The sequence below is a fragment of the Coenobita brevimanus genome, chromosome 30, assembly GCF_032717465.1.
Source record: "Coenobita brevimanus isolate Jiangsu-jjx chromosome 30, ASM3271746v2, whole genome shotgun sequence".
In the NCBI taxonomy this organism is placed as follows: Eukaryota; Metazoa; Arthropoda; class Malacostraca; order Decapoda; family Coenobitidae; genus Coenobita; species Coenobita brevimanus.
The window spans coordinates 42,343,159-42,359,710 of record NC_136983.1 but is presented as its reverse complement, the minus strand read 5'-3'; the positions used below and the strand labels follow the sequence as shown (position 1 = coordinate 42,359,710).

The following is a 16,552-nucleotide window of genomic DNA, read 5'->3' as shown; positions in this document are numbered from 1 at the left end:
AGCAAACAAGGATTGAGAAGTGTTATGGAGCTTTGAGCAAACAGGGAATGTAAAGTGCTATGGTTGTATGATCTTGTGAATTCTCCCTAAAAGTAAGTAAGCTTGAGTTAAGTAAAACTGGTTTCAATGCACTGTTTCTGGGTCCTCAAAACTGGGGAAGTGGAGATCTGAGGTTTTAGGCATTTTGTAAAGCTCACAAATGTACAAATCATTCAGAAACATCTCCTTGCAAAAGTTCTAGTACACATATATACGTTCATGAAATTTTCATTGTCACCGTGCGTAGTGTTTTGACATAATACACTTCAGTTTCTAATACAAGATCTTAACAAAATTACTAAATAAAAGATAACTTTTAGTAACAGCATTAACTATAAAAACCATAATTACAAAAGCCTTCAAATAGATACTCTTGATGTAGCCATTTAAAAATTTCCTCTTTTAACCACAGTAATGTGGAATTATAAAATATTTTAACCATCAGAGTACAGTGTGATCTTGCATCTAACGACACTGTTGGACCTCTACCCATATTTGTATCTAACGAGGATGTTTTGAATCTAGCGAAAAAAATCTCCGGCGTGCAGTTCAAATCTGCTGCCACCTTGGCTGAGTGAGTGACATCATTGGCATCCACCCTCCCCTCACACAGCCTACAGAAACTAAACCAGGAGCTCAATGAAACCTATGCAAAGAAAGTGAATGAAAGAGGACAAACAGTTATCACAGAATATTTAAACAAATGCTGTGAGCTTGGGGAAGTTGTGGCAAATCTCAAAGGAAATGAAGGACAAGAGACTGTAAGTGATGATGATGAGAACATAGAGAATCTTCTTGGTGACATTCCTGATGGCTTCTCTGGATTTGTTGGGAAGGAAAAAAAAATTCAGATGAAAAGATAACAAAACTCGTGGAGGCATTGCAAGAGGCAGTGGAGAGCGAGACGAGGAAGGAGGGTGGTGGTGGTGGCGGTGGTGTAGGTGAGGGGGAGGGAGGAGAAGTGGCCCAGTTGCCTCCCTTCCCACCTCGGATACCACCTTTTATCTTACCCACGCACCTCATTCATCACTCACAGGTGAGTTATCCTCATTATTTCTTCTTTATTTTATACTTTATATCACTATGTAGGTTTATATGACTTAAATTAATGCCAATAACTTACATAATGAGTTAAAATAGGGTCAATATAGGGGTTTAGTCCATTTTTTTTTTTACCTATTATAATTTTCCCCATATATTTATGTATTCGCATCTAACAAGTGTTTTTTGGTACCTATTACTCGTTAGATGCGAGATCTTACCGTACTCTACATTACTCTAGTATTATGTAGAAATATAGGGTGGTTGTGGGCAATATCTGTCCTTCACATGCACTTCCTGTTATCAGTTATACTTTTCACCCTCAGTTCATTTCAGTGTCCTGATGGCATCTGCTATGCACACAGTGCAAGAGTCTGTGCTGACAAACACATCTCACTTAACATGTGGTTGGGGAAATAAGTACAGTACGTGGAGTGAATATATATATATAAATATATATATATATATATATATATATATATATATATGTTTAAAAAGAGATAGACTTCTTGATGACTGATGCTGTACAGTATGTATGAAAGGGGCAACAAAGGCAGGTGACATACTCTACTGAGGATGGATTAGATAAACTGGACACACAAAATGACAGACATGACGTAAGTGACCTGCGATAACTGGAACAATACATATGTTAAAAGTATAACAGAATAAGAAAATAGAGTTCATAATTCAAATTCCTCATTAAAATGAGCAATGTTATTAAGACAACACTCTCTCACTAAGAAATGCTATGACTAGCCAGGTTAGATCTATGTTACAGTACTTTCCTAGCTCACCACAAGCTCTACCTTCATGTTACTTGAGTCAGTGTTTAGCACTAAAGTGGTGGGGCAGCTTATTAAGTAATCACAATTTACATTTTTTTCAAATAACAGCCATGTCCCTATGGGTGTCTTGGCTTTGCTACATGATCTCAAGAGAGGAATCCCTTGACCACTTACTGGATGATGGTGACTGGAGGCCGAGTGGAGGCGGCTGAGATCTTGGGTACCTTGGTGTTGACGGCATCTTGGGAGGGGAGGAGAGAGGGGTCCGAAACTGGGCCAAGGCCATCTTGGCCAGGAATGCATCCAATTGTCGGAGGGAGAGTGCATTGTGTAGTGTCTCCAGGGGACGGATGGAAGGCACACCACCCAGACCCTCCAAACCTGTTACAGGCAGAGGGAACACACAACTTTCAGCAACACACCCATCAATGAGACCCCATAGTTTCAGAGACTGGATCATTCCACTAATTTGGAGTTACATAAACCAACATCAATAAGAATATTATCTTCTTGAATGCCTGTACGTAATGCACTGTGTCACTGCTGAAACAGTGTGACCATCAACCACTACAACTGTGAACTGCTCAGCTATGCAGCTAATATACTGTAGCTGATGGATCCAAGACAAAAAATTGGTGAATCATCAAGTCTCTGATCTAAAGACTCTCATCAGCAGGAATATGGACAGCTTATCCATGCATCTTTTCAAAATAGTATTAAACTAGTTCATGAAAACTTCAACAAATATATTCCACTAAAAACAAGAGCATCAACATCCACCAAAAGTAAAAAGAAGATATACTCAGGAAAATAAAGAAAGAACCATGAAAACAGTTCACTGATATCAAACCAAGCCTGGTTTTACATACAAAAGTGAGAAAAAGCATTTGAAGTGAAACATGGCTGACATATCTATAAATACTGATACAGAATAACAGATATAAAATACTACAATAACCAAGGGAGGGCAGGGCACCACACACAAACAGAAATCACCACATGCAGGATGAGGATTGGAAAATCAAGCATTGTCATGAAAGTTGAACTAGCATACATGTAACAAAATATAAATATAAATTCATATATATATAAACAAACTGGCTCAGACTGTATCTTTAAAAATATACTTAAGTATATACAGTATACATATACTGTTACTCTAAATTTGAAGAGTGGTGCTAATTTTGTGGATCTGTTCTTTCAAGTTGCAATAAAAAGTATTTTTCAATTAATACAACAAGTATGTCATTCAACAATACATGAATTTATATTTATACATCATAATGATTACAGATATATTTAAACAACAGCCATATTAAGTAAAAAGAGGCATGAAAGTACAGGTTTTCAAACTTATCTAGCAAGATAAAAGTTAGAGCACATACTGTAACTACTGTGTCTGATGCATGACAGCTTCAGTTGATAGAAAGGATGGCTTATTTGTATGTTCATACATCACATATCAACTTACAGTAAATATGAATGCATTAAACATATTTTAAAAACACATTAGAGGGGAAATGGGTGGAACTAAAAAAATATATTCCATAAGCAAAGATATTGACTATTTCACATGAAATGGTCCAGAGACACCCGCCTGTGTGTTCTTGGGGCTGTGTGGGGTGCCCTGGTCCAGAGAACAGTACAGTACACACCCTATAATATAACACACATATCAACACCATTACTGTGTCACTTCATCACCCAACTCATCATGGCTTGTTCGGCACAACTGATGTTCATGGAATTCTACTGCTGGATTAAGTCACTGGGGATTGCTCATGAGCAAAATCCAGCAGGCAAACATTCAGATCTACAACACATGCCCAAAAAATAAGTCAGATGGATCTTGACTAACAATAACAATTTGTTGAATGTGTTAGAGAAGAGGGTGTCCAGTGCAGAGTTAACCACAAAACACTGCTCCAACATATATTGTATACACAAGAGGGGTGTGATCTGTACTCAAGTCGAACCCCGGGATCTCTGAGCCATGACCACCCTGGACACCTTGCCCTTCACTCACCCGCCCGGTCAGTCACCTCAGTCACCTCGGTCACAGCTTGTGAGGCCAAAGCCTCAACCTGGCTTGACCCTGACCGCGCAACACAACCAGCCATATCATCTGCCATATGGTAGGCTACAACAACCCTCATCCTCAGTGTCAGCTACTCTACATCCTACTTCATCATTTATACTGCATAATATACAACCATACATAATGAAGCTATCAACTTATGGAAATATATTTTCTGGCTAAAGTATAACAAAACACACAAAACTAATATTGTACTGTATCCATTAACATCAATATCAAAATACTTGATACAAAAATGATAAATCATCTCAAGGCTGATGAAACCATACATAAAATACAATAAACAGATACTGGTACTGCATTAAACAATTAAATCCTGTGCACTGCACTGTATGATATTTAAACTAATTAAAGAAGTAAACTAAATAAAAGTTAAAAGGCAGGTCATTGATCAGCAGATTGTGAGATAAAATGGCAGCATAACTTACTGGCAGAGAATGGTAGAGCAGAGAAATTGTCCCTTAAGTCGGGTGCAGAGGTTGATCCTGAGATGACCGCCGTTGAAAATACAGGTACAGCAGCAGCAGCAGTGGCAGCAGCCTTCTGCTGAAGCACTGCCAGGAAGGACAGGTAGGAGCTCTGGTGCCCAGGGATGCTATGGCGGTGCCGACGCATGCTCTCTGACACAACACCACAATAACAACATCACTCTCATATCACCAAATTCATTCAGTTACATTATTTGATCCTTACCCCACTAAACCTGAGATGTCTTTCATTTTATTCTTGTCAACTCTTGACAGTTTAATTCAGCTTAGGACAGACTTCTTGAACTGGTGGGGTTACAAACTCTATTGGTTTGGTAAATACCAGAGACCTTTCCTAAGTTCAATAAAAATATCTGGTAGCAGCAGAAGTCAACAAAAAGGTCATCATCCACATGGCCCAGGCTAAATAAAGTATATTTTATCATATACAACTACACCTGTACCTATGTCCTGTCATGGATGACTTCATAAATTTTGGTGTGCATTACTCATGATGGCATTTTTTTGTTAAGGGAAGGAGAAAGACAGGAGAGAATGACTGTTGGTCAATCCACAAACTGTTATTCTTACAATTACTGTTTTATGTTAGGGATGCACTATTACTCTGGGTGGCTGGGCAATTTCCTGAATTTTACTGAAATTTAAAACCATACACTTAAACTCTTTAGCCTTTTTTTTTTTGTGGGGAGGGGGGGAGGAGGGTTATATGTTGTTAACAAGACAACATGAAAGGACATCAGTGTGATGAAAGGATTACAGAATGATAATTTCTTTTAATCTATACAACCCATGGTATCTCCCCTAAGGTCTATGAAATCATCTGTCATTAGGTAAAAAAAATTAAAAAGGAAAACCTCAAGAAGAAAAGATTAGTGAGTGTTTAATTATATTACAGTACCGTACTACTACGTCATAATGAGTAAGGAATCTTTCCACAGTCAAAAATTTAATTCAAAAGGCCCAACAGATTGTAGTGCCCTAGCAGGTACAACTATTTCTGAGACACTGCCATGGCTTTGGATAACATATTCTGCTTGGAAGAGAAAGGTGGAGAAGGAAGTTGTGAAGGTACTAAAAAATAAAGAATCACATGTCAGAGATGGCGCAGACAAGAAAATATGCATGATTATCTAAGGTTTGAAAGAAAACACGATGTCAATGAGGTCTGAAAGAGAAGAACTGAGAAGGGCAAAGGAAATAGAGTTAATAGTTATGGAAGGAAATAACGAAGCCAAGAGGAGATCAAAGAAGTGTTTAAGCTAGGAAAAGTAGAGGGAGGGGCAAAGCCACTAAAGGAAAATTTCAATCTCATGTCACAGTATATGAAATAATCAACAAGACTTGGAAATTGGCAGATAAGGAAGGATTAAAAAATATCTGCATAAGAAGAGACGGAAATGAGGAAGAGAGAGCAAAAATAAAGGAACCTGTTATGAAAGTGAAGGAAAAAAAACGACCACAGAACAGAGGAAGAGACAGAGTTCTATTGGAGAGTTATGGATTATAAATTGAGGAAATGGTACTGAAGGAGAGTGGGAGAGAGAGGGACAGAATAAAAAACAATGCAAAAAGACTGAAAGTGGCATATGCTAATGTACATGGTCTAATCTCAGCATGGCTAGAAAAAGCCAATTTCTTGAGGGTAAATGAGCCAGACATTATGTGCTTCGTACAGACCAAGCTATGAGAGAATATTGAAATCCAAACAGGAGATAGGAAATACAAACTATGGAGAAGAGATAGAAATGAAAAAAAAGGGAGGAGGAGGATTAAACAGCCTAAATGTGGATGGTAAGAAACTGGGAGAAGGTATGGCTGAAATGATAAACATAGTATTTGAAACCACAGGGAAAGGCAAGACAGTCATCACAGTAGCATACTGTATGTCCTTCCCAAGACAAGAGCATGGAATAAGGAGGAATATCAGGAGATGTTGTTCAACATGGTTATATACTGTACCTACAGAATGTGACTGAGAAAAGCAACAACATAATCCTCATGGGTGACTTCAATTGCAAAGAGGTGAACTGGGAGGAGTGGGACTCAGGAAGTAGTGAAGATTCATTGGGCAATATACTGTTAAATATTGCAACAGATATTGAAATGACCCAGTAGGTCAAAGAATAGACAAGATTCAGAGGGGATGAAACACCAGCAGGACTAGATTTAATTCTAACCAAAAAACCTGATGCAACTGAATCTCTGAAATATTTGTGTCCTATAGGAAAATGTGATCATGTAGTGACAGAGTTCCAAATGACAGAAGGAAAAGGGGAGACAATAGATTAGCTATACAGGCAGGGAAGATACAACTTTGGGAAAGCAAACTTTACGGGCTTGAGAAAATTTTTCGAAGAAGCAGATTGGTGAGAATTCAGGGAAACAGGCGAGCTACAGAAGAAGTGGGATATCTTTCTAGACTTCTATAATACGGGTGTGGAAAAGTACGCGCCAAAAGTTAGTGGGATAAATGGCTGGCTCAACAAAAGGCATAAGATAGCAAAAAATGAAAGGGATAAGGCATGGAACAAATGGAGAGAGTGAGGTAATGATAGAACAAAGGAAGAATATAAAAGAACTATATATGAATATAAAAGAATACTTAGAGAGAAAAAAAGAAACTTCAAAAAAGGTATAGTTGACAAATGTATGGAAGAGCCTAAATTGTTTTACGGGTTTGGCAGATTGAAACAAGAGGAGGGAATCAATAAGCTGAAAGCAGAAAGAATGGTTTGTAAAGATGTGGTTGTGCACACTGAAACAATGAAAAAATCCTTCCAATCAGTCTTCACTAGAGAAAGTGATTTTGTGGAGGAGGAGGGAGTGACCAGAAATGTAGTGTAAAAAGATGTAAAATCTGAAATGCAAGACGTATATAAATTACTGGAAACTCAAGATGTGAAGAAGGCCCCAGGACCAGATGGGATCTCTAACTGGATACTAAAGGAATGCACAGAATAACTGGCTGATAAGATTCATGGTTTAATTGTGTGTCCTCTGGAAGAAAGGAAAGTGCCTCGGGAATGGAAGGGGGCCAATGTGGTAACAATTTTTAAGGGAGGAAACAACGAAGAAACCCTGAATTACAGACCAGTGTCCCTAACCAGCACAGTCACAAAAGTATGTGTGAGAACTCTGAAAGACAGATGGATAAAATATCTGGAGGAGACAGACATTTTGACAGAAAGTCCATTTGGATTCAGAAATTGAAGGTTGTGTGTTTCCGAGTTTTTGAGTTTCTACTCAAGGGTGACAGACATGCTATAGGAGAGAGAGAGTGGGGTGGATAATGTGTATTTAGATTTGGAGAAAGACTTTGACATGGTACTCACAAGTGACTAATGTGGAAATTGAAACACATAAGAGGACTGAAGGAGAACCTCTTGGAGTGGATGAGTGACTTCTTCAGTGACAGACAAATGAGGAGAACAATAAATGACTGGATGTCTGGATAGAGGGAGGTAACAAGTGGAGTCCCGCAGGGCTCGGTGCTTGCGCCCGAAATGCTCCTGATTTACGTAAATGATATGGTTGATGGGACTGAACAATTGTGCATGTCTGTTTGCTGATGATGCAAAGGTCATGAGGATAGAAGAAGTTGAAGAAGACTGCAAAATGCTGCAGGAGGACCTGGATAGTATTCATAATTGGAGCCAGATGTGGGAACCGAAATTCAACGCAAAAAAATTCAAATTATTGGAAATGGGTAAAAGTACCAAGAGACCATCACTGAATTACTTGATGGGTAATGAACTAATCACAAAAGCAAGAGAAGAGAAGGACTTGGGAGGGCCGGTCCAGGATAATTTGTAATCTGAAAACACATTAACAAGATAGTTAGAGTGACATACAATCTCTTGACTAACACAAGAATAGCATTTCATTACATGGATGAAGAGATGATGAAAAAAAATGATAGTGGCCATGGTCCACCCCAGGTTGAAATATGAGGCAGTAGTGTGGTCCCCACATACAATGAATAATATAAACAAGATCAAGATAACACAAAGAACAGCAACCATTATGGCCCCTAGCCTGGCAGATTTGTCATACAGGGAAATGCAGGAAAAACTAGACCTGCCTTCCTTAGAAGAAAGGAGAGAGAGGGGCAACATGATTGCAGTGTTCAAGGCCAGGATGGGAGTAGGAAAAGCTGACAGACAAAATCTGCTTGTATGGGATGGGTAACAAGAGGACACGGAATGAAACTGAAAAAGCCCAGGTGCTTGTGTGGATATCAAGAAATACAGTTTTCCATATAGATGCACAGACCTGTGGAACAACCTGGACAAAGAGATCATCCAGCCTAAAAACTTATATGAGTTCAAAGCAAAATCTGACTCATTGAGAAACAGAGATGGGACTACACGAGCATTGCTCATTTCCTGTATATCACAACTAGGTAAATACAACTAGGCAAATACATGGGAGACAAGCTGAGAGAGGGTAAGGGGATTGGGAGGGCGACATGCTTGGCAGCACTGAGTGTAGTAGGGGATGGAGGAGGGGCAGGAATCAGATTAACGAGGCATCGGACATTCAAACTGTTTGGACCGTGGGAATGTTCCCCTATTTCTTGTGATCAGTCAAGTGTAGTGCTGGTTATTGATGCACCAGATAACTGGGTATGGGTGTATCTGTATTACCACAAATGCCTCATGATAATGTTGAGAGATATGAAAGAATTTCCTGAGAAGTCTTTTTTGTTTTGGGATATATTCTGTGTCTACCATTATAAATAGCTTTGGTATCTGTCTACACAGCCAACAGCAGTAACTATGATAATTATCTTTAAAGGTGTTCTTACAGATACAGTAATTAACTGGTAAGAGCTATTTCTGGCAACAGTAATACTTGTATACAGTATCTGTAATGTACAGTGAGTCCTCGAAATACAAAAGGGATAGGGACCAAAAAAAAACTTTCGTAATCCAAAATTTTGTACATATTGGAACAATTTTTCCCATTGAAATACAGTATACATATAAAGCGGGGGATGCATTCCAGGACCCCATTGGACCCCCACTAAAACTTTACCCCTCCTATTTAGAAGTATGCAGTACACGTATACAGTGCTATACTATTGTACAGACATAAAAAATAAAACATACAACTAATTACTGTAGTATTAATACACTGTACAGTTAAATATAGACCTGTGCTGCAGCTGGAGATTCGTGTCATTGATATGGTGGTACCCTATTGCTCCTCTGGTACTTCCTTGACTGGTGCAGGAGGTGATGCAGGGTGCTTGGGAGGCATGGTGAAAATATGAAAAGGTGAAGAACAGCGAAAAACAGCGTAACGTACAGTGAAGCTGAGAGGAGAGGACAGCCGTGACTTGACTGGGAAGCGAACGAAAATATGTTTATCAGAGAGGGGTTAGTTTGTTTTCTCACCGCGCTGTGCAGCGTGCCCATTTTGAATTTTTCGTATTTCCTCTCGTATTGTTTTTCGTACCATCGAGACAGATACTTTCGTATTGTGGAATATGTCCTACATTTATGGCTTTCGTACCATTGGAAATTCGTACTTCGAGTTTTCGTATTTCAAGGACTCACTGTACTAGGTAAGATAATTCTTATTTTCTTAGCTTATGATCCAAACTCTTAATGGCATTTCTCTTTCCTTCAGTTACATCTACCAGCCTAACATGGAAGTTTTCTATAGATATGACTGAAATAAAACAAAGGTTTGGTAGAATCTACTCTACATGAATACTTAAAAATTGCAGATTAATAGTTAACATATGAATTACACATGTAGGGAACCATGGTCAAATGATTAACTTTCTGAGTAGGGAGCTATACTTAATACTTTCCAGTCAGTTGTACAGTAACTCCTTCACTAAGGCATAACTTACTTTTTATTCTTGCTTCTACGAGATTTTATTCACCTTAGGAAAGACTGTTTGAACTTGAGAGTTATATATAACCTTCATCAATCCTTTCAATTCTGTGTGCTCTCCTAAACTGAATAAAACTGACAAGAAATAGCATACACTGAATTTAAAAACTGAAAAATATGGCACTGGGCTGAAGAAATCAAAATACAGTATGCGATTACTGGGCAAGTTACTCTACAGTGGAATTTGTGTTCAATTACTCTCTTCTTACCACTGCCAAGGCTCCATTCTTTGATGCATGAAACACAGCAGATATTTTCATGTCAAAATGTAGCCTACAGCTTCTAATCACATTAATTACAAACTGACAAAACTAGCAAGCCAACTGGACTATTGAATGATTTAGTTCTGAACTGCCCATATTATCACCACTTTTAATGCCATTTGCTCCTCTCTTCTTATGGGAACCCTGTTGCCATCCTGATATGGGATGAGCATTTTCAAACAATATTCCTACTGTACATGCTGCTCATTCCCATGACTCGCTGAGTTCACTGTAATGTTAAGCAATGCCTTGAAAGGCATCAACTGACAAGTGGTAAAGACACATGGCCACCACTAAATTATTCCCATTAGAAATGCAACATTTAACCCTCTCACTGAAAAATACAAACTAGGTATTTTTATCATAACTGATGTAAAATTATATCATCAAGCTCAAAGAAACCTACAACAACAAAATGATTAAAAATTGTCCTTGTGAACATGAGGGGTTGATAATCATACTAGTGATAACGTAAGACAGCTTTGTTTTTCCAGTCCTTAACTGACAGTGCCTCATTATAAGATGAAACATGCACACTGCACTAGTTTAGCTACTATTGTGTATGAAACAGAATAATTTAAGGACTGTATTTCACCTGAACTCTACTAGTATAATGACAAATAAATAGCAAACATATACTTCCAGAAAATTAATAGATCAGAATATTATCCTTACCTTCATCACTGACTGAATCTAAGCTGGAACTCCCTGCCATAATGGCAACCAAAGCAGGCAACACATGGAAGGTAGGGAAAGGGTTAGTCAAGGCAACATTGCAGTCAACACACACAAAACACTGAGTACAGTATATGGAAAACCATACAAAACACTAATAAAGCCAAACATGAAATAACTATGTCATAATACTGCTTTTCTTCATATCACCAAGTGTATTGCCTCGTCTACATCTGGATTTACTAGCTTCTGTTATCATATACAATACTGGTAAGTAAATGTAGGATTCGAGTAAGATGGAGGAATAGAAGAAAGGAAAGATGAGAGGAAGGAGTAGTTGCAAGGAGAGTGGAAAGGTTACAAGAGGATGAGAAAAAGGCAGAGTATAAGAGAGAAGTGGAGGAATGACTGGGCAAATATGAATTGGAGCAGATGGGAGACGTGGAAGGTGTGTGTAGGATATTTACAGAAGAAATATGTGCAGCATGTGATGTGGTGTGTGGAAGGAAGAGAAGACAGAGGGGGGTGCAAGGAACAGCGTGGTGGACTGAAGAGGTGAGACAGGCTGTGGCACAAAAGAAGAAAGCATACTGTACAATGAATGGATGAGAAATAGGGGTGTGGAAGAAGTTGAGAGGTGGAAGAGAGTTATATGTAGAAAGAAAGAGAGAGGCAAAAAGATTAGTAAGAGAGGGTAAGAAGAGAGTGGATGAGGAATTTGGAAGGAATTTGAGTGTAAAGTGGAGGGACTGTAAGAAAATGTTCTAGAAAGAGGTGAAAAGAGTAAGACAGGGTGGAAGTGAAGTTAGCAGGGGAGTGAAAGATAAAAATGTTAGATTACTAGTGGAGAAGGGAGAAAAAGTGAGCAGATGGAGAGAACACTTTAAGGAATTGTTGAACATAGAGGATGGAAGTAATGCGAGTATAGGTGGCTGGGGAATGGCTGGGAGAAGGAGGGAGGTGAGAAGACAGGAAGAAATCAGTAGGATAGAAGTTGTGGAAGCAATGAAGAAAGTTAAATCGGGGAAAGCCCCAGGAATTGATGGAGTGTGTGGTGAAATGCTGAAGCATGGGGGAGAGATAGTAGCAGAATGGATGTGGAAGATGTGCAGATTGGCCTGGGAGGAAGGTAGAGTCCCGGAGGATTGGAAGTCAGATATAATTATTCCCTTGTACAAAGGAAAAGGAGAAAAAGAAGTGTGTTGTAATCATAGGGGCATTTGTCTTCTTAGTATAATAGGAAAAGTGTATGGTAGGATACTTATTGACAGAGTTAGAGAAAGAACAGAGAAATTAGTTGGAGAAGAACAGGGAGGCTTCAGGAAGGGAAGAGGTTGTGTAGATCAGATATTCATTCTTAGATCTTTAGTGGAAAAGTTTCTAGAGAAGGGAAAGAAGTTGTATGCAGCTTTCATGGATTTGGAGAAAGCATATGACAGGGTGGATAGACAAGGATTGTGGAAAATGTTAAGAATATATGGAGTCGATGGGAAGTTGTTGAATGCTGTGAAGAGTATGTACGATGGTGCGAAGGCTGCAGTGCGTGTGGATGATGAACTAAGTGAATTTTTCTCTTTGAAAGTTGGGTTGAAACAGGGATGTATCATGTCTCCATGGTTGTTCAATCTGTACATGGATGGGGTAATAAAAGAGGTACAAGGTAGGGTAGTGGATGTTGCAGTGGCCCTGGTGAGAGAGGGTAGTGTTTGGAAACTCCCTGTACTGTTGTTTGCAGATGATACTGTGTTGTTGAGTGAAGACGAAGGGGAGCTGCAAGGCTTGGTGGATGAGTTTGGGAGAGTGTGTAAGAAACGGAATCTAAAGGTGAATGTAGGGAAGAGTAAAGTGATGGTCTTTGAGAGAGGTGAAGTCAGTGAATGTACAGCGAGGTTGGATGGTGAGGAATTGGAAAATGTGAGTACGTTTAAGTACTTGGGTAGTGTGATGAGTAAGGATGGAGGTTTGGAGGGTGAAGTGCTTGAAAGGGTACAGCAGGGAAGAAAGGTTGCTGGTTCTTTGAAAGCAGTGATAAGAAACAGGGAAGTGAGCATGGAAGTGAAAAAGTTACTACATGACAGTATTGTGATACCAACTCTAACGTATGGAAGTGAAGCTTGGACGTTGTTGGAAGGACACAAATCAAGAGTGAGAGCAGTGGAAATGAGTTATTTAAGAGGAGCCTGTGGAGTCACATGGAGAGACAGGCTGACGAATGAGGATATAAAGGAGCGTTGTGGTGTGGATGTGGATGTAATAGGAAGCATTATGAGGAACACACTGAGGTGGTTTGGCCATGTGGAGAGAATGGAGGGTGAAAAACTGATGAAGAGAGTGTAGGTGAGTGAGGTGGAGGCCGAGGATGAGATGGAGGGATGGGGTGGAGAGGTACATGAGAGAGGGGGATGTGAGCTGGGAGCAGGGCAGTGAAATGGCGGGGGATAGGGCGACTTGGAGGCAATTTGTTTGTGGCCACCCCAAACGGGATTGAGGCGTCTGGCAATAGATAGATAGATAGAAATGTAAACACAGATATCATGCTATACACAACATCAACTCACCTTTCTCTGCTCTTGGTATGTGATCAGGGTTATGGGTATTCTCTGCTTCAAGTGATCGAGGGCGGGGCAAGGACTCAGAGGCAGAGAGAGAGTGCTGGTATGATGATGCACCATCAGATAATGACCTGTGGAGGACAAGCAGTCATCTATGTACATGCACCATTATATTTGCATAAACTTCTTCCCTTCTTTATCTGTCTCTTTTCTTCTTTAATCCCTTGACTTTTATTATGCCTTTCACATTATACAGTATTCTTCATTATCTTCATCTTAAGATAGAGTTCAAGCAGGAGGGGTTGAATATAGTTGCAATTAACCGTGCACTACTATGGGAATTATCATAAGCTACATAATATCATCTGATAGCAGCAAGAACAAAATACTGTATATATAGATGTCATGAAACTGAAAGCATTAACTCCAGTAGTGTGATGATTTTTAAGAAGAAGTGGCATAATACTACTTGCAACCATCACCATAAAACTGTTAGTGGTGAGTGGTGGTGACCATCATCCACTCACTTGATGCAGTCCTACCTACTTCTTCCTTAGATGACTACAATGAGTAACGTGCCTAGAGGTTTCCTGTAACTCAGGCAACCATTTACAGTCCCAGGCGGTAACCATGTACCCAAATAATGGGATGATGTTGAGCCTGCAATGGTAATCCTGTTAACTGGGTGGAGAAACCCAAATGCAGTGCACATCCAGAAACCAAACCTCAACACTCTTCCCCATGCCTCACTGTAGCGAGATGCTGTCCACTGCAAGGAAACATCAGTTCACTGCATTGGATGGCCCTGCAGTTGATGGGTTTGCTCAGCCAGAAAGACTGAGGTTACTTTACTACTACTACTATCTAAAACTGTGAGGTAGGAGGGGTCCTTTGGACTTGGGGAGTGAGGTATTCACCACCAATGAGGCCCTGTCTAAAGGGCCACTTAGAAGAGCTTATGGGATAACCACTCATTTTTCTGGCCACTCTGCAGACCATGAGCATCACAAAGTGCATTATGGGCATGGTGCTACAGAATTTCTCTACCATGGAGGAGTAAAAATACTGAACTGTCATGTCGTAGTCTTTCCCAGATCATCAATGTGGTGCACTGACTTTCCCCAACCTCAGACACTGCACATGAGAGATACAACATTTCAATTTTCAGCTGTAAACAATTTTCTCTTTTACTTCTTAGTTATCACCTTCTAGTAACTCCTATCTAAGACTTCTTTTCATTACTGGCTATAAAACTCAACTCTGAAAGGGTTGATAATCATACAGCTACACCTACCTCTTCCTGGAAGTTCTATGACAAAACCGTAAAAGAAAAGAACGAGGCTGGTTTCAGTAAGCTGTGACGAAACTTGTGTTTTCATTTACTAAAAGTTTCCACAAGTTATCAGTATTATGTAAATGAACACCAAAGGTATCAAGCACTGGTGTAATAAAAAGATCTATAAATATTGCAAACTTAAGGTCAACTATTTTGGCACCTATGAGAAGGCACTACATGATATGACAATGAAAAAACCACATTCATTAATGACAACACATATTATTTTTACACACTGTTTTGGCTCAAATACTGTACTGCAAGATACTCTATTAAGAACACACAATGCATAGCTCAAGCACTCAGCCATTTTTTATGCTTAATGCAATGAAAATACCCATAAACAGACAATCATGCAGGATGTGGGGAAGCAAAGGTTTATGAAGAAGGTAGTAACTAATTGTGTGAGAGTGAATGTAGGCCACTGAGTGGTGGAAGTTTCCCTCAGTTAAATAAACTATCCTTGTATTAACCATGAATGAACTACAGAATTCAAAGGTATCCTCAATCATTAAAAAGGTTTGCCATTAATAAAGCTTTATAGAAACCTGGTATGTCTCAGTGTTGAATAACTCTGTACAGTACTACCATCACAGCAGTATCAATACCGTACTAAACAAAATCACAAAGAAATTTTTTCGGTGGCCAAGAACATACAGTGCTGATTACACACAGTGACATCCGGATACACAAAGCTGCTGATTTATACAGTAATCTGATATATGGTGATATGATATACGGTAATATTTACCTGAAGTGTACAGTAAAGCCGTCAATCCATTTAACTGCTGTAATGCCACACTATCCAAATGATCATTATTGCCAGTTCCTATTTCCCATGATCACAAATGATTAGCAGATCCAGAAGAATGTTCTCAGGGGAAATGAATCAAACAATTAAAGAAGCTCTAGGTGCAAATTTCAATTCTCCCCTTACTACACATGGTTATATGTGGAGAGGTCCACAGCATGGCTTACTGATCCCTTGAAAAAGAATATGAATTAAAAACAGGAAGTCCCACTGGCATTTTCTCTGTCCCCCTCCTATGCTGTGAGAGCTTGGAGACTGCTTTTAAAACAAGGCTGGGAAGTGGGGTTACCACATCTGTACATCAGTTCAAGGATGACAAGTTTCCAGTCTCTGTTCTCCCTTCCTTCTCTTTAACTTAACTCTTACATCACACACAAAATAAACACAGTAATCAGTATGCCTTTGTCTCTTTGCACCAGGAAAAACTGATACACAGTTCAAGTAAAATTATACCATTATAAATTCTATCTACCAGTTTATCTATAGCCAGATGCCTTAATCCCACAAAGGGGTTTCTATGAATAAAATGCTTCCGTGTCATTCTGTCCACTGTC

The 16,552-nt window shown here is 39.3% G+C and overlaps 1 protein-coding gene across 1 annotated transcript in view; it reads right to left on the bottom strand.

Annotated features, from left to right (window-relative positions):
* l(1)G0196 (inositol hexakisphosphate and diphosphoinositol-pentakisphosphate kinase) overlaps positions 1-16,552 on the bottom strand; it is a 475,031-nt gene that overhangs the window by 18,888 nt on the left and 439,591 nt on the right. The window contains exons 29-32 of the mRNA XM_080268869.1: positions 13,858-13,982; positions 11,300-11,332; positions 4,395-4,586; positions 2,043-2,249 (exon numbers count right to left, since the gene is read on the bottom strand). Of these exons, the coding sequence (XP_080124995.1) occupies positions 2,043-2,249; positions 4,395-4,586; positions 11,300-11,332; positions 13,858-13,982 (557 nt within the window). The remainder of the gene's footprint in view (positions 1-2,042; positions 2,250-4,394; positions 4,587-11,299; positions 11,333-13,857; positions 13,983-16,552) is intronic.